This window comes from Amblyomma maculatum, chromosome 6 (genome assembly GCF_055883805.1).
Source record: "Amblyomma maculatum isolate TAMU_Amacu chromosome 6, ASM5588380v1, whole genome shotgun sequence".
Taxonomy (NCBI): domain Eukaryota; kingdom Metazoa; phylum Arthropoda; class Arachnida; order Ixodida; family Ixodidae; genus Amblyomma; species Amblyomma maculatum.
In genome coordinates this window covers 22,390,502-22,409,469 of record NC_139349.1, presented here as the reverse complement: position 1 = coordinate 22,409,469, position 18,968 = coordinate 22,390,502, and the positions used below count along the sequence as shown (strand labels likewise).

General features: G+C 48.2%; 1 protein-coding gene across 1 annotated transcript in view; it reads right to left on the bottom strand.

Annotated features, from left to right (window-relative positions):
- Nucleotides 1-14,565: 14,565 nt before the first annotated feature.
- The window catches only part of SrpRalpha (signal recognition particle receptor alpha), a 45,802-nt gene continuing 41,399 nt past the window's right edge, over nt 14,566-18,968 (bottom strand). The window contains exons 12-13 of the mRNA XM_084606214.1: nt 15,935-16,111; nt 14,566-15,490 (exon numbers count right to left, since the gene is read on the bottom strand). Coding sequence (XP_084462340.1) covers nt 15,365-15,490; nt 15,935-16,111 — 303 coding nt within the window. The 3' untranslated portion in view covers nt 14,566-15,364. The remainder of the gene's footprint in view (nt 15,491-15,934; nt 16,112-18,968) is intronic.

The following is an 18,968-nucleotide window of genomic DNA, read 5'->3' as shown; positions in this document are numbered from 1 at the left end:
CGGTCTTGTGCGTGCATAAGAATTTGCAAGTATACCGAGTGAAGATCAAGACTGGAGAAATACTCAGCGCCTTGGAGACAGTCTAATGCGTTGTCAATGCGAGGCAAGGGGTAAACATCCTTTCGTTAGATCTTGTTAGGGCCCGGTAACCCACACAGAAACGGACTGAGCCATCTTTTTAGGAACAAGAACCGCAGGCGAGGACCAAGAGCTAGTGGATGGCCGGATAACATTTCGAGTAAGCATGCCGGAAACTTGCTCTTCAATGACTTTTCGTTCTAATGCCGAAACGCGATACGGCTCTCGTCGAACAATAGCAGATCCGACCGTCTCTATGCGATGAGAGGTGACAAAGATCTTCCCCAAGCTGAGGTGCACACATCAAAAGAGTCTCGGCGCCGCAAAAGGACGTCTAGCAGAGCTGATGACTGCTCGGATGTGAGGTCAGGGCTGATGGTGGCGGTGAGATCAGAAGAGGAAGTCAGAACGGGTGGCTTTCGTAAGAATGGCTGGCCGGTTGCATTCAGGGCCGCAACCACCGCGCAACTACGGGTGAAGCAGGTGAGACACGAGGCAAGAGCTGGGCCATCGAGGTCCACCGTGGAGAGGGGATAACTAAGGCTTCGCCGTCTAGAGTATAGTCCAATGCCACAATTATCAGCTGCTAGTAACCAGGAACAGAACGAACTGCTGCGAACACACGTGATGGTGAAGAACCAGATGTCGGTAATATATCGGTGTCCGCAAGATGGATGAGGCGATCGCGGCAAGAGATGAGGGCGGACGCCGACAACAAGAAATCTCACCCCTAGATCGGGAGATAAACGCACGAGGGGAGCACAATAAATTCGATATAATGCCGCTGGTTATCGACAAGGACACCTGCTGTGCGTTGCCGATGGGTTTGATAAGAGTGCCATTAGCTCCCCGAGGTGGCGGACCGACGTATGGAGTAATAACTTTGGGCAGATGAGAACAGAGGGTGAAATGTGTGACAGAATAAACGCGATGAGGGCCTCAACACACAGTCCTTCAATAGTTACTCTGACCATATTCGATGGTCGCCCGGTAGGAATTTCAGAGCTCGTACTCGAAGCAGCTTTCCCTCCGAAAATTGTTGCCGTTAATTTTCCCTTCTAGTGCGAAGGTGAATATGGTCGCCCGGTAGGAATTTCAGAGCTCGTACTCGAAGCAGCTTTCCCTCCGAAAATTGTTGCCGTTAATTTTCCCTTCTAGGTGCGAAGGTGAATATGGTCGCCCGGTAGGAATTTCAGAGCTCGTACTCGAAGCAGCTTTCCCTCCGAAAATTGTTGCCGTTAATTTTCCCTTCTAGGTGCGAAGGTGAATATGGTCGCCCGGTAGGAATTTCAGAGCTCGTACTCGAAGCAGCTTTCCCTCCGAAAATTGTTGCCGTTAATTTTCCCTTCTAGGTGCGAAGGTGAATATGGTCGCCCGGTAGGAATTTCAGAGCTCGTACTCGAAGCAGCTTTCCCTCCGAAAATTGTTGCCGTTAATTTTCCCTTCTAGGTGCGAAGGTTTGCGAGGCAGGGTGAAGCGGTGACGCGGCGAAAAGGCGAATGGGATCGGCGTCGAGAATAACGCGAGAACCAGGAAACCTCTAGGGAGTCTGGAGGAGAGGAAGAACGCCGTGGGAGAGTCTGAGTAGGGAATCATAAGTCTGGCGCACGCGGGCACGTTCTAAGGGGGCATAACAGGCCTGTTGCTCATCTTGCTGGTAGCGGCGACAGACACGGGAAATGTGGCCACGTATCCCACAATAGCAGCACACAGGGCGAAGGGCGCCAGGCTGGAACAAGACGGGGCACTGGAGGATATGATGCCATGGCAGCGACGTCACCGCACACTGGTGCTAGACAAGTCGAGTCAGGGTGGGCTGGCGGGAAGCAATCTCGGCACAGGTAGGCGCCCGAGAGCAATAGGAGGCGTAGCAGGTGCCACAGCGACGTTGAAATTGGGCAGTTCATATTTGATGATACAACGCAAATATACGGTAGCTGGCGGGAGAGCCAGAGATCCAGGGGCTGGGGTGGGGTGGCCGTAGAGCTTCTCTCGTATCATACCATAAAGAAGGCTATGCATGATACTTATGAGGGATCACAAGTTTCCATCTATGAGGGCGCCGCCAGCACTGGAGTCTCGCACGAGGCGGCACGACTGAACGTCCAGACGTATGTATGTAATGTAATGTCAGACACAGACGATGGATTCTGCGCCAGGAAGGCGTGGAAAGCGACAGTGCCGATGCCCTTAAGTATGTGACTAACACCATAGCCTCATTTTGCTAACACACTCAGACTCAGGCATAGCAACACTGACACGGCAACAAAGGGCCAGAGCACTCTCAGTGTACTATGTATATGACTCGCGCCTGGCTGCTGGAGACAAGCGGCGAGTTTTTTCTTGTCCAATTCTGAGCGACCAGCGGGAGTGCTGAAACTTTTCTTGAGCTGGTCAGTGAAGATCAGCCAGTCACCGATGTTGTCCTCGTGATTGAGACACCAGGTTTTCGCGACATCGCCCAAGTAAAAGACGATGCTCGTCAGTTTGTGAGGGTCATTTCAGCGGTTAAACGCACTGGCCCTGTTGTGGTTGTCGAGCCAGTCATCGATATCTTCACCGCGAAGGCCGGCAAGGAACTGGGGATCGCGCTGGCGGCTGGTGATGGTCCAAGCAGGGGAAGCCGCAGCAGCAGCTGTAGAACCCGGGGGTGAGCGAGCACCGTTGCTCTCATCCATACCGGAGGGACGTTGACGCAAGTGAAGGCCATAACGAAGCTCCAGGGAGAATGGTAGGTTGGTCTAATGTGAGAGGTGGGGGATACGAATCGCACCTCCACTTCTTGTAAAGCCCAAAATACATGCAGCGTTTTTTTTTTTTCCACGATTTTTGCGCGTAGAAAAGTGCCGCGCCGACGCAACGCCCAGCTCAAGATACACGGAACGACGAAGCGGAGCGAGCGCCGCCGCGGATCCAAAAATTTCGACCACCTGGGGTTCTTTAACGTGCACCGACATCGCACAGCACACGGGCGCCTTTACTTTTCGCCTCCATCGAAAAGCGGCCACCGAGGTATATATATATATATGGCAAGACAATCGCGGGTGCGCCGCGCCACCTTGGTAAAAACTAATTGTTGTGCAATGACGATAACTTTTACAAAGGAGCTTCACGGACAGCACTATACAACATCATGGTTTCTTAGATTTCCGCTGTTTTGAATCAATTAAGTAAGCAAAGGCAGGTCATTTTTCGCTGTTTTAAGAGCCTCCATCACTGCGCTGAGTTTTCACAACGATACAAATTGTGCGGTAATCGAACTTGTCTTTCTGTATGAACGTCATTTTCTTGTTTTATAATTCTGTGGTACAAATTATCAAATGTACTATTAATTCCAACCGCTACTACCACTACCCAGTTTTTGTTCATTTGTACGTCCAACTGGAGTAGCAGTCCTGGTGAACAGTCGCGAAACCTTCGCAACCGCTACCTGCCTGATCCACCCCATCAGGGGAGCCTACTGCCTGGTGTGAGGCTCTGGTCACGGAGGTAGCGCGGTGTACAGCTGAGTGCGCGCGGGCGGCGCAGTCACCGTCGTCGTCGCAGGTACACGTGTCACCACCCGTCTCAATGGGCTCGAACGCCGACTGCACATGGATCGCGTGGACACAGAGCACGTAGAGACGGACTGCTGCTGGGGGACGGCGTACTGGCAGGTGGGCGCTGCGAACGAGACCGGTTGTGCTGCAGCCACTGTCGGTGTGACTACAGGAGTGGTGGTCGCGTACGTGACGGGCGCGGCCGGGGCCGCCGCATAGTAGTAAGGCTGACCAGCGGCCGCCACGTAGCCCGTAGTGGGGTATCCTATGGGGTAACCCGTCATGGGCATGGCGAAGGCGCCACTGGCAGGACTGCCATAGAAGTTGATGGTCATGTGCGCCGTGGCGGCTTGCTGGTTTTCAGCAGGACCCGAGCCCACCGGACTCGTGGTGACCTTCGCGAAAAAAAAAATGACAGCGACAAGAGCCTAGTGAGATTCTGGTTGCTGCATGAGTGTGCTGTTATGTAGGTGAAATGTGAATCTTTTGTCTTGGAAACAAGGCATACAAACAAATAGATGACGATGTATACGTATTTGTATCGAAGGTCCAAGAGGATTCTGTTTGACCCATACGCAGAGATTCTGTTTGGTTAACGTCTTAAAGCGACTCGGGGTATGAGAGACGCCGTAGTAGAGGACTCTGGAAATTTCGACCACCTGGGGTTCTTTAACGTGCACTGACAACGCACAGCACACGGGCGCCACTCCAAGTGCATTTTCAATAGGAAGCTGTTTATGAAAGCATTTTTTCTGAACGTCATAAAATACCTCTATACAATTCTCAACGCCTCAGAATTCCTCTCTCGTGAGAGGTTTTCGCTATTGTTCACGCTATTTCCAAGAACCTTGCCGTACAACAACATTTTGCAACAAACCTCTTAGACTGCGCTTGCTATGAGTAGCATGCAGAACCATATTATTATTTAGCTGCCGCTGCGCAGAGCGACTGCCGTGTCCTCGACTCTCCGTTCTGGTTTTAGGGCAATAGTAAAGGAGGCGGGGAAGGGGGTGATTGCGCATCATACTGTTTGCTAAATTAGATCGAGAGAGCGGAGCACGGTTGCCCCGCCGGGGTGGTGCAGTGGTAAGACGCCCGACTACTGTGCCGGAGTTCCCGGGTTCGAACCCGACCACGGCGGCTGCGTTTCGATGGAGGCGAAACGAAGAGGCGTCGTGTGCTGTGCGATGTCAGCGCACGTTAAAGATCCCCAGGTGGTCGAAATTACTCCGTAGCCCTCCACTACGGCTCCTCTTTCTCTCTTTCCACTTTCATTCCCACCTTCCTCCCTTCCCTTACGGCGCGGTTCGGGTGTCCACAGAGCAAGTGTGACAGTTACTGCGCCTTTTCCCTTCCTGTGAACCAATTTATTTATTAGAGCGGAGCACGGCAGCGTTCACGCGGTTATGGACAGTGTGGATAAAGCAAACCGCAAGTACGGTTTGAACTCGTAAGCGGCAGAGAATGCATCGCCCGAAAGAACACAGTCTAATGCATCCTGTCCGCCAGCCGCGTTGGTCATCTATACGTTTTTGGAAAATGAAACCGCTCCTACTGTTACAATAAAGGAATTCAAAGGCACATAATACTTCTGAATCACGCAACAGGAAACAGAGTTCTCACCGGTGGTGCAGGTGGGGGCACGATCAACGGCACGGTTGGTGGCGGAGAAGCCGCAGTTGGTGGCGTCGGCACCAATGTTGGTGCCGTGGTGAGGACCGTTGGCTGCTGTGCCACGACTGTTGGCTGCTGCGTCAGGACTGTTGTGGACTTCGTCACGACTCTTGAGGGCGCTGCTAAGACGGTCCGAGGTTGCGCCAGTACGGCTGGCGACACGCACATGACTGAAGGTGAAAGCGCCATGTGACTAGTGGACACCACAGCGCTACGTGAGTGGCGGTGCCGGTGCCGGTGCGGGGCGACATTTGTGTGCGAGTGCATGTGACGCACCACGTGTGTACTGCTCGGGCTGTGGACGACCACTGGGGCCGGCGACATGCCCAAGATACACGACGGTGAATGGACCGGTGCGGCCATCAGCGGCAACGGCGGACTGTGGTGGTGACATATCATGCTCCTAGAGAAGGCGATTGCCGGCGTGGCATGGCTAGCCGTCGAGTGAATCCTACGGATGTGTTGCAGTGGGATCCGTGATAAAAGCGATGTGAAGGAAGTTTGCCGCCTGATAGCTGGGATATATACATGCGCGAAGGGGTTGTAGGTGCGGCTTGACTGAGAGTGGTATACGACGCGGCGCGTTACTTCGGGAGTAGAGTCCTCGTGAGTGGTGAAGGATAAAGACACACTGAAGCCACTGGATGCGTCTACCTCTGGGGTTTGTTCTGATAATGATCTGGCCTCTTCGGCTTCACCGGCTAGAAAACTAGGCTCCTCGACTTCTCTGAATCGGCGCTTCTTGGATTTCTTCCTTTTGGAGCAAAAGAAGTACTTGGACAACACGAAGCAAAACGGTATGACAAGTATGGCAGATAAAATGACCAATATCAGGGACGCCCAGTAGCTGACCAATTCAAGGACATAGGTGTAGCAGACCACGTCCATGAATGAAGAGAAGATGGAACGTAGCGTGGAGCAGCGTCCACCAAGTGAACTGGCTGAGGAGTGCGCGGAGTCTACAATCTGATCCACAAATCGGTTGAAATAAAAGGGGGCTGTACGAAGCAGAGTCCTTTCCACCTCGTCCTTGTACAATTGAACGTCGGCAATACCCAGGGCAGTCAATTTTCCCATAGATTTGCTGACGTCGCTCCTACACGTTCTTGTGGGCCTCTCTAGGAGCGACGTTGACGCGTTTGATAGACACAATCTTTTACTCGATAGAAAGCTGTCGTCGGCTCTGCTTATGACGGTGTCGCGGGGGGAGCTAAGCGGATTATTATGCAGCTCGTATTCCATTCTCAAACGCTGCGCGGGATTGTGATATCTACGATGAGTCAGTTTTGGGCTAAGGACAAGACTGGCAATCGAGTCATTGACGCAGCTACCCATCACTTTGGAAGGTGTTATCTTCGATAGCAGAATGCTGCGGTTGTTCGATGGCCACAATCGTTCCAAAGCGTCGTCTAAAACGTAATATCTTTCGTTCATATAAGGTTCACAAAGGTAGCAGTGACCAAGCGTACTCACAATGGCCAGATACATCACTGTGAAAATAGCAATAATGATGAAAATCGCGAAAAGAAACGCGGTGATAACGAATAGGAAACCGATTATGTGCGACAGTTTGCTCCTACGTGATGGTTTTGCAGTTTTGTCGTGAATAGCGACTCCCATCAGCAAAGTTATGACCAGAACGATTAAACAAACTAACAGAAAAATGTTTATCCAGAAGAAATCATTATGGGCGTCTCTGGAGAGCGTAGCGAAAGTACCCTTGTTGCTTTCATACTCGTCGATAGATTTCTGGAGCCGATCGATGCTCTCAACGGAACTCAGCGTAGCGTTGCCTTCACTCGCGTCGGCCACGAAAGAGAGGTCGTTCAAGATCTCGGCAAGTTCCCGGCGGTATTCTACAGTGGAAGCTTCCACCCTCCTCGCTATTTTATCGAAAAGTTCTTGTTGCGAGCGAAGAAGGTGGGCACATTGCTGGGCGAGCGCGTCCATGCTCCCAGGAAGCCGAACGACGTCGTCAGCGACATGAAGTCGACCGACACGCAGGTTTCCACCACAGCCTGAAGCCAAGCGAAATAGCGGTACTTTACCATCAGTCCTCGCGACACTTGCAAGGAAAGCTCCAAACGCCCGGTGGAAACCGCCTTCAAGGACGAGCTTCACTCGCGTACTCCGGTCGTCGACTCTGCTCGATTCCACCGCCGTCACGCGCACGAATTTGCGCAGGTTGTCGAAGGTCGAGGAGTAAACAACCGGCATCTTGTCAGTGCTGTCCACAAGCGCACCCCGGCAACTCATAAGGCAAACTAGCAGGACAATCATCACAAGGAGCAAGGCAGCGACGGCGATGACGCAGAATATGTAAATGCCCATATTCGATTCTTTCACGTGGTGCCTAAACTCGCCCGTACACATGATATAGAGAAACTGTACGATAGCCGCGATCATGAAGATAGCGAAGAAAATGATCACGCCCCAGATGACGGTAAGGAAGACGTTAACGCCTCGTTGGTGGTAGGAGACCAGCTCTTTGACAGCCCCAGCGTCGGGGTTCTGGGCGGCCTCTTCGAGCACACTGGCGTCCTCAGGGGTGTCGGTGATGCCGAGCAGGATGCTGGTGCCGATGCTGGACATGAAGGCACACGTGGAGCCCTCATCTTCCACGCGGTACGTCTCGATATAGAAACTGCTGCTGTTGTCGGTCTGGTTCTGCGAGGCCTCGAAGGCTCTCGCAGGGGGGCATGCCAGCCACAGCAGCAGAAGCGCAAGCGCCGGTTGGCTGCCTGCTGCCATTCGACTCTTCGCACCGTGATGCCAAGGCCTTCCCTTCACTCGCCGCTAATGAAGCTAACATTCAGATTAACGAATCAAGCCCCCATTGTTGTTCTCCTAGAATCTCTTCTTCTTCTTCTCCCTCCTTACAATGGCACATACCCACAGTGGGGGATTGGCCAGAATTCGTTGTAGGTTACATATTTGATAATGTCGTCGGCCGCAAGAGCTGCTGCTTCTTTGAAATAACTGGCACATACTTAAGGAGCAAGATAAGGCTATGTCAGAGCGCGCGGTTTCACAACTTACCAAAACAAAAATGATTATTTGCCAGATAAAACGCGAATGACTTATTACAAGTCTGATCAACAGGAATCAACACTGAAAACACATTTCAGTGGTGCCTAATAATAGTAATTGGTTCACAGGAAGGGAAAGCCGCCGTATCTGTCACACTTGTTCTGTGGACACCTGAACCGCGCCATTAAGGGAAGGAAGGAATGTGGGAGTGAAAGTGGAGAGAAAGAGGAGCCGTAGTGGAGGGCTACGGAGTAATTTCGATCACCTGGGGACGTTTAACATGCGCTGACAACGCACCGCACACGGACGCCTCTTCCGTTTCGCCTCCATCGAAAAGAAAATACTATATTTTTTTCTCTTCTTCTCCCAGACCATCACAACCCTTTGTCGTCGTCAGTGGCGTGACAATATATATATATATATATATAATTAGCGGTATCAAACGTTTTCAAGACAACTGATTAAAAGTAGTATGTTCAAAGAGCTACATTAAAAAACTTATTTCGACGTTTCAGTCGTAGCATGACCTTTCTCAAGATATATATATACGTTGCAATACTAAGCTCTCCCAAGGGACGGACACTGGAATTCTTGCAAATCCCTGGGTCTTATCCTGCTCACAGACCGACCTACACTACCCGCAGAGGAATCTACGCAGGGAGAGGCCCTACCCCGAACTTTATTTTCACTATAGTTGGATAAAGGTCAAGAAAAAAGCGGCAAACAGCCCTTAAAGGACCCCTCTCCAGCCAGTCGCATTGCTCCAAATGTGTGACATTGTGGCATCACAAGGAAAGAAAAAAGAAGGTGTTATTCCGCACTCACGGTCTCGCGAGTTTAGAATGAAGTGACCAGCCGGTTAGGGGAATAGGGTAATAGCGGGGCGACAGTGCACACACGCGGAGGGCTACGATGAATAGGCATAAGGTATTAGTGGGGTGCTAGTGCGCATGCCGTTTAATTACCGCACCCCTCACCTATTCATCCCAGTCCTCCACGTGTGCGCGTTGTCGCCCCCCTATTACCCTATTCACATAACCGGTTGGGTCCCCTTATTCTAAATCTCCCTTAGCTCTATGGTGGAAAAGAGATGCAGTGAAGCCAGCACCTCCTTTGTGAAGCGCAGAATAGCGAGGCGGTTTCGTGAAAACTCGTTTTACCTGTTTGGACTCAGCATGAAGAGCGAACGACTATAGTATCGATCCAATTGAGTAAAGCTATGCATTTTTCGTGGAACTCGCAAAGCATTTAGGAACTATTTGCCAGCACGGACTCACTCGAAGAAACCATGTTCCAAGCGCTACTCGTAGGAGCAAGGCGGTCGGCCGTGACGCCATGGTATAGCTCGGCAGCTATTGGTTGGAGAGGGGTCTTTTGAAAGCTGGATGCTGCTTTTTTCTTGACCTGTATTTGACTATAACAACCACTATGTTCTAGAAATAGTGTTCCAAGAATCCACCCGCCAGCGTCCGCTCCCCAGTAAGCTCAGCCCATGATAAGCTATATATGAAAACTAGAAAATGCGCCCGAGGTATAAGCATATCACATTGACAGGCAGCGCAACGTAAACAATTTTAAGCTAGTTTATTAGCACTGAAGATGTGGGCGATCAAAAATGATGTTCCTTCTCTCCCCCTCAACTCAGTTCACATCGGCGCAAAAGAAAAAAAAAGTAAACAAGTCGTGACGGTGCCCCATTACGCTCCATTCCGCCCATGTAATGTGGAAGTGTCGAATGAGCGGGCGCGCCCAGAAAGCCCATGCGACGTCACATGCGATGTTTGCGCGCGGTACATGCGGAGATGCGAAGCCCCACTCGGTCACGAGCAGTAGCCAGGAACACTTTAAAATTCATTTATAAATTATGCGCTCCACGCAAAGCTTTCAAATTTGACTCGAATACTTATAAGGTACACCTCTATGGATATCTTTCTTCGGAATATTACCGCAAGCACCATTTCAGGGACCCTTGCAGGGACATATTTCGCGCACGCCAACGCGATTCAGTGGACTCCTCCGTTATAACCAGTATTGTGGTCTACTGCCCTTTCACATGAGGCGGTCACCACGAGACACAGAAAATTAGTCATTGACCCCAACATATGATGTCTGTTATTACGCCAGTCTATGGGACCACAAACGCCAATTAGAGATTAGGCTTCAAATCCGGCAATGGGACAATAATTTTCTATGCCATCTCGCCCGGTTCACCACAGCATTGAAAATCACATCCTTGAACTCACTCGCCAGAACTGGGACACATTTTATGCACAGATGGATAACAACCGCAACGCTAAAAACACATGGTAATTCGGCGCTGCTGGACATCGGGAGGCAAGGCAGGGCACAACAGCTGGAGCGTATCTTTCGCTAGTTCGCAAGGTCCATTACAAGCGACACATTAGTTAGAATAGCAGGCCCGGCCCCTTTTGTGTCGACCTGTTTACGAAACCTAAACGCACTATTACCGTCGCGTAAGTCAGGGCTGAACTCAATCGTCTACAGACAAACTCAGCAGCCGGCCAAGACCGCATAACTAACGAAATGCCGCGAAACTAAATTACGTCTCGATAGGCGCTCTGAAAGATTTTCTGGATTAATGTTGTACCACTGATACTATTCTGAAGGAGTTGAAAATTTCGAAGCTAGTACTAATCCCGAAGCCAGGAAAGCGATCACCCACCATGGCTAACCTCCATCCCATTCCCTCGTCTCACGTGTGAAGAAGCTGATGGAACATATTGTCACAAAGACAGCGATTTATGGGAAACTGCAACAGGGGTAGAGACACACAGTCAAGACAGGGGTTCCCGGGAAACGGCAACACAGAGACACAGGCTCAAGAGTCCACAGTCCTAGCTAGACGAAGTGCACGAGAGTCAACAACTTCGTCTTTCAAGTGCTACCTCAAACCGCCAGGTGGCATTATTCCACCCTCGAAAAAAAAAAAAAAAAAACACAAGCTCACTGAAAAGATTGATCCGGATGGTAAATACAGCTTTCAGCAGGTGAAATACGGCTTCGTGCAAAGCACATGCACTAGGTCAGACGAGCACTGACGACTAGAACTCGGTACAGTTCCGTCCGGAATAACCTCGTACGGAACTTCTGATAGGCGACGTAACACTGTAGGATCCAAAGTAACGATTGAGAAGTTTTTCTGACAGACCTGTGCGCCGGACAGGTGTCCACACCCAGACTTTGTCACCAGGCTGGAATATGACGTAGCGATGTCGGTCGTTATATCGGCGTGCATCTGTTGCTTGCTGTTTTGTAATGTGATTCCGGGCGAGTTGGCGAGCTTCCTCAGCATAGTTGGTGAATTCTTCTGCATCAGCGGTAAGCAGCTGGTCGTCAGCTGCACATGGCAGCATAGCGTCGAGCATGGTCTGTACATCGCGTCCGTGTACTAGACAAAACGGAGTGAATAGAATAGTTTCTTGGACGGCCGTGTTATATGCAAACGCGACATAAGGCAATATCTCGTCCCATGTTTTATGCCGCACATCTACGTACATGGCGAGCATGTCCGCTATTGTTTTGTTTAGTCGCTCGGTAAGGCCATTAGTCTGAGGATGGTAGGCCGTAGTCTTTTGGTGATGTGTCTGGCTTAGCTGGAAAACTTCAAGAAGACGCGCTGTAAATGCCTTGCCATGATCAGTGATGACATATGAAGGGGCACCATGGCGAAGGGCAATCTGCGTCATGAAAAATTGTGCCACTTCGGAGGATGTTGCACGTGGCACCGCCATAGTTTCCGCGTAACGTGTCAGATAATCTGTAGCCACGATAATCCACTTATTGCCAGCTGAAGATAGAGGAAAAGGGCCGAGAAAGTCTATACCAATTTGGTCGAATGGTATTAGCAGTGGGGGAATAGGCTGCAGGAAACCCACTGGCTTCAATAGCGGTCGCTGGCACTTGCAGCAACCTCTAACATATCGATAAACCGTGGTGGCAAGTTTGGGCCAGTAGTAAGCCTGGCGCACTCTCGTAAAAGCGCATGCCAAGCCCAGGTGTCCAGCGGTGGGATCATCACGGCAAGCATGAAGGATTTCATCGCGGAGATCTGCAGGGATGACCAGAAGATAGGCTTGGTCACTGTTGCTGGTGCTTTTCTTGTAGAGGATTCCGTCGTGCATACAGAAGGATGACAAGTTCTTAGCAAACAGTTGAGATACTGTAGAATCGAGACCCTCCAGATGATCGATCACCGTTTTGGGGTCTGCATCAGCCCGTTGCCTGGCCTTTAAATCAGAGGGACTGATAATGCCAAGAAAATTGGCGTCTTCGTCCATACTGTCATGGGCCAACTCCACGAGTGATTGCAACAGTGCGTCAGCATCTTCGTGTTTACGTCCAGCCCGCTAACTACAGCGGCGCGTCGGGACCCATCCTGAAGTTACCTATAGAGATGCAGCCACACACCACAATCATCAAGCTATGATTACTGCCGCGGTGGCTCCTTGCTGCCACATGCAAGAACTTGCTTTATCCAAAACACTACCGACCCAACCATAGCAGAGGAGGTAGCCATAGCGCTAGCCATATCCGACTCTGCAACCAAAGTCACATGATTAACTCTCAATTGGCAATATACCTCTAAACAAGCTTGTCGTGCATTATGCAGCACACAACCTCTGGCGTTCCCAAATCTCATTTGAGCCTCTGCCCATAGGCCACTGCCAGGGAACATCCAAGCTCATGCTTGGATAGCCCAAGCTGAGATCCTACCTGCCGGGCTAAGAAAAAAATAGAGTGCAATATTCTTCACCCCTGCAGGCTGAACATTCGCCAACAAAGCAGACACTTCTGGTAACCTATCATGGCATTTTGTAACATTACAGACTAGGCCGATGTCTTTACCCGCCCGATGACAAGAGCCTCCCTATACGAGAAGCAGTACTCTGGCGAAAGCTGAAGGCTGGAACTGTCTCTAATCACTGCGTTTACAGCAAACTTTTGGTGAATTCCAATCACAGAACCAGAGCGATTCGAACGCTCCACGACAGAGGGCCTGAATCCGGCGGAGAGCATGTGTTCCGACTCTGCGTTTGGAACACTCGCGCTCCTGCCAGAACAAGTAGATGCGTTCGTGAACTTGGAGGAAAAACCTGTCATTCCGTGCACTTGCCTAGGTGCGCTTCATGTACGCATTTCGTCTGTTTTCAAATCTGTAACAGATCAACGTTGCCTCCACTCATTCTCGAAGTGCAGTCTATACGCAATTATTCGTTCATGTTCACACAGCCGAAAGCGGGCGGACATGGTAAGAATTCTTTGCCACTTTTTTGAATAAAACATTGTCGCAGTGCACAGTAGAGCAAAGCGGAGCAGTAATTGAATGACTTCAAGTTCACAAAATAAATAACAATAGTAACTGGTTCACAGGAAAGGAAAGGCGCAGTACATCTGTGACACTTGTTCTGTGGACACCTGAGCGGTAAGGGAAGAGAGGAAGGTGGGTGTGAAAGCGGAGAGAAACAGGTGCGGTAGTGGAAGGCCCCGCAGTAATTTTGATCACCTGGGGATCTTTTAGCACAGCACACGCACGCCTCTTCATTTCGCCTCCATCGAGAAATGCAACTGCCGGCGGTCAGTATCGAACCCAGGTACTGGGGCACAGCAGTCGGGCGTCTTGCCACATCGCAACAAGTTTGCCAATAACAGGAGCTAAAAGCATTTCATGCTTCTTAAAGCAACATACAGATGCGTCCGCACTGTCGGCCTAAATCTAGAGCCTCCTACCACGTACAGTACACACATTTTGGTGGCAAACATCAATAAGCCCTTGCTGGCGTTCATGTTAAGCGAACTGCTTTCTGCACACACTCTATGAATAAAAAGTCCTCACTAATCATCTTATCCAAGAGTTCATCTTAATGGAAGTCTGTTGTAAGTTGCTTATAGTACTGAAGATTTGGCATACAAAACTCTGACAAAGCATCAAGTTCCCAGCATAAGTTTTCAGAATTTTTTGTTAAATATGCTGCAAAGAGCACACAACACTGTCAACTAATTTGTCTCCAAGGCTAGCCAGTGTTAGTGAAGAAAAAAAAAACTCGCTGACAATTTGTTCTCTCAATGAAATTAAAGACAATAACCTCCTGTAGTGCCAATTTTTCCATGAATTACGTATGGCTATTAGCTTACGTCAGAAAGACTGGTGCAGATCTTTACCAAGTCAAGAGAGATGAGCACAGCTATCTATACACACAAGCTCAGTGAACTGGTAAGCCTGCAATAGATTAAAACACAAGCTTTATTTCCAGGCACAAATTATCACTGCTCCTCAAGTCAAACGCTTATTGATCGTCTCCACAGTACACCAGGACAAAGTTGGTGCAAAGCCACAAAAGACATGGTTAAGTTTTGGTGCACTTCAAAGCAAATAATAAAAAAAAAAAACAGTACTCAGCACCTTATAACAATCCAACCAGCAGGCACTGCCACTGCATTAATATATAATATATCAAATGTTAAGAGCATTATATTTGCAAGACCATGTATCAGTGATAATGAAAAACACTGGCAAGTAAATATCGAAGGCACAACTAAGTATACAGGTAAGCTTATGAACTAAAAAAGTTGTATACATAGCGTTATGTAAATACTTTTCAGGTTTCTTTTGCTCTAGCGTTGAGCAAAATCAAATAGAATGAAAGCCCACAAAGAAAAGAACTTAGCAAGCTGAACAAAATGTCAATTCTGCTATGCACACTGAGAGGGGTGCGTTTAGCTCAACAATAGTGAATTCTCAAACTATACTAGTAAAGAACTTAGCACCTAAGGTTAGCGTCCAAGGAATGTCAGGAAACAACAGATGCCACTAAAAAGGGACAACACTCAGACTCATCAGTTGTTCGCATCTGCAAATAGACACAATAACCACAACAACATAAAGAGTCTTCTCAAAACAGTATGTCCCAAGTTGAACCCGAAAAGAAAGCATGGTAACCAAAGCCCTACGATGCAAGAAAGGATGGGGAGTGGCAGGCGGAAGAAGGAAGAAGGGAAAGGTTGTCAGACTTCATCCCTGTTGTTTACTTCATGAGTGCGTGCACCACTGCCTTGGCATTGATGGTCTTCAGGTCAATGTAAGTCTGCCCTGTGCCGACGAAAACTATGGGCTGCCCGGTAATGTACGTCATTGAGATCGCAGCGCCAACCTAGAGGGAATATAAAGAAGAAGAAAAAAAGATGCTGAAGAGAAGATTGCTCAGCCGACATTCTTCTGTCAGCCAACCAGACTAAACTATTTTTTATGGTTTACTACAAAGCTGCACAGCTCAAGTGGCAGACATTAGCAAATGATTGTTGCGAACTGTCACACCAGAAACAAGAAGTCTGGCCCGGCTTTAGTTAATTTTTGCACAAATGCTAAGATTGTAAGCACCATATGAACTAACTAAAGATAACAATTCAGGTTAAAGAATCAGAATGATCACTCCCAAAGTTAATATGACATGTATTAATGCCAACTGGTTTTAAAGTTTCAAGAAACAAATAAACCTTCTAGAGAAAAAAATGTTAACAATGCAAACTGCCACAGACATGAAGTAGCCTTCCAAACACAGCGATGGTGGTTAGTACAGCAAGTTGAAGAGCCTCACCTTATCATCGATAGTGTCAAATTTTGTGAGCACTATGCCGTCAATGAGGTGTGGATTTTCCTCGCTAGAATGGTCAGCAAGGGCCTGGTTGAACTTCACAAGCTGGTCTACGGCCTCATTGCCAACCAGGGCTTCACCCACAAACAGCACCAGGTCGGGCTTGTTTACTGTGATTAACTGGAACAGGAAAATAAAAAGTGGCTATAGCAGCCTGCACCCGACTCGCAAAATTTATGGTGCCTGAAAAAAACATGACAATACCAAAGAAAGTCTACATCTAGACTCATGGAATGAAAACCACGGTCGCTGTGATGGTAACCATGATGAACCTCTAGCGTAAACAGCATTCCCCTAATGAGGCAGGTCAGGAAGTCAAAGACTAACTACTTGCTTATGCGCTACTTTAATTGATTTTCACTGATGCACCATGGAGATTAGGAGTTCACAGTGTCCATTTATAAATGCACAAAAATACAGCACAAGAGCATGCTAGACAGGTGTCTAGCATACTCTTTTGTTAAAAAAGCATGAACTTGCCCGCTAAGAGTTGGGCTAACGCCTGAAGAAGAACAAGAGTGCTGGCTTGCCCAGTTAAACAGTACGGCGCACCTTATTGCAGCAATAAATGTGCTCGAAGGTGTGTCAACGGGAGTTGAACTGAGACTTGAATATATTATTTAGTGTCAGTACTAAGAAAACTGCTTTTATAGTATTGGTCAGCCACAACCAAAACATTTTTTTATGGCGGGAACGAACCCTCATTTCTGAAGAGGTGGCAGTGAACGAATCGATGAAGAAGCTGTCTACTGTCATGCATTGTATTCTCTCTTTTGAGATACGATTGAAGATACAGGTCATTCAAATAGAACGATCCTAAAGTGACTGTTGTCATGCTGATCCCGACTGTACAGCCTACAGAGAGTGTGTCTACGGGGAGTGTATCTCTTGAAAATTAGAAGCATGTAGAAAATGGCACAAACATGGGAAAACATGGAAAAAAGAACTAAAGTCTTCAATAAAGGGGGAAAAAAAGGGGGAGGGGATGCAAAGTGACAAGACATCCAACCTGGTGGCGCTTCAAACAGGAATGAATGTTCAAGAAGAATACCGCAAGTTGTAGGCATTGCTCCCACAAATCTGGCTAATGAAAATGCACTTCATGCCGTGTCCCTAACTGAGGTACTGTAAGTGGCTTATTTTTTCCTAGCTCAGAATTTCGCAAATTTGACTGGAGCCACAAGCGTACGACCCTTTGTGTCCCTTCTACTGCAATGGCCTGCATAATTTAACTGCTGCAAAAGGAAAAAGAAATGTTGCGCAACAGTACATTTAGATCTGCTCTTACAATACTAGCCATAGGAGGAACTGAGCAACAGAAAAAATAAAATAGGCAATGAGGACACACACAACAGCTATTTAAAAAAGAGAACATTTGTTCAACTCAAAACACAATTCAGCAAAAAAAAAAATTGGCTCGCAGAAGCCCCAAAAAGCTGCCACGGACCTAATGATGGTCACTGGGCGCCTCAAATGCCTTGCATTAGCACCCTCTGAATAAGTCAACCGCAAGTTCATTTTTCTCTAGCTTTTCACAGCTCGCAACTAGAACCTTGCATTTGCTAACATACATACGAACCAGCTTTACGAGATGTGCAATCCTGTGATTATGAGATAGGCTAATGGCACATTCCAATCGGCGATCAAGAGCAAGTTTTCTTGCTCAGTGAAACCAAACATGCTTCAATGGGCCATATTAATTCAGTTCCTGAGTTGTGATTGAAACTGTGCTCCTTTGCAAAAGCATGCTGACACTTTTAATTGCCGAACAGAATACACAGTAAGTCACTAACACGTCTCTTTTTGTTATTGGCCCTGCTGCAGCCAAATGAAGGTTCTGGCATCGCGTAAACTTTGGCTGCTAGTACCACCAGCCATTTTTTTTTTATTATCCTAGGCTACACGAAAGTTTTGGTGTCACGCCAACTACAGCTCCTAACACCTACTACTTCTTAGTTCTAACTGAAACCTTAGGTAGTAGATCACATAGAATAGAGACAGAAATAAGAAATAGGAAAATAGGAATGGAGGAGAGATTGAAACAATGATGAGAAGAGTCATCATATAATCAAATCTAGATATAGCAAATCATATGGAAGCTCAAAAAGTCATTCGTTATTTTGAAATATCGTAATGAAAAATATGCGATTATAAGCCAGTGGTCAAAACTACGTATATGACCCTGGCAATAGGCATGTGTATCAGTTCAGTTCAGTCACTCAGTCGTGTCCGACTTTTCGTGACCCCATAGACCATGTCACGCCACACTTTCCGGTCTCTCACTATCTTCCTAATATCACATAACTTCATCTGCAGCGCCTCGAGGATGCCATCTAACCATCGCGTTCGCTGCCTACCCCTTCTCCGGCGACCCTCAACCTTTCCCAAAATCAAATCTTCCTCCAGCGACTCCTCTCTTCTCATCAGATGACCAAAGTAGCTGAGCTTTAACTTTAGAATTTGACCCTCCAATGAGCAGTCAGGGTCTATGGTTGACAATATCGACTGATTTGATCTTCTGGCCGTCCAAGGAACTCTCAAGAGTCTCCGCCAGCACCACAATTCAAACGCGTCAATTCTTCGGCGGTCAGCCTTCTTCACAGTCCAACTATCGCATCCATACATCACAACTGGAAAAACCATAGCACGAGTTATACGGATCTTGGTTGACAGACTAATGTCTCTGCTCTTTACTAGGCATGTGTATAAACAAGCAAAATCGCAAATGAAAAGTTGCACTAACTTCAAAGCTAATTTATTTGATGAAATGAGTTAATATTCTGCTTGCAGCACACACGATCACACACTATGTCACATACTATGTTACACCACTACAGCACATACACCTTTCACTTTGTAAAACCCCTAATCGGGTACGTGACTGCACCGAGCGATGAAAGTACGGACTTAGTTCATGCGCAAAAAAAACATCAGAGCTCGATGTGACCTCATCTTCATCATCATCATCATCAGCCTG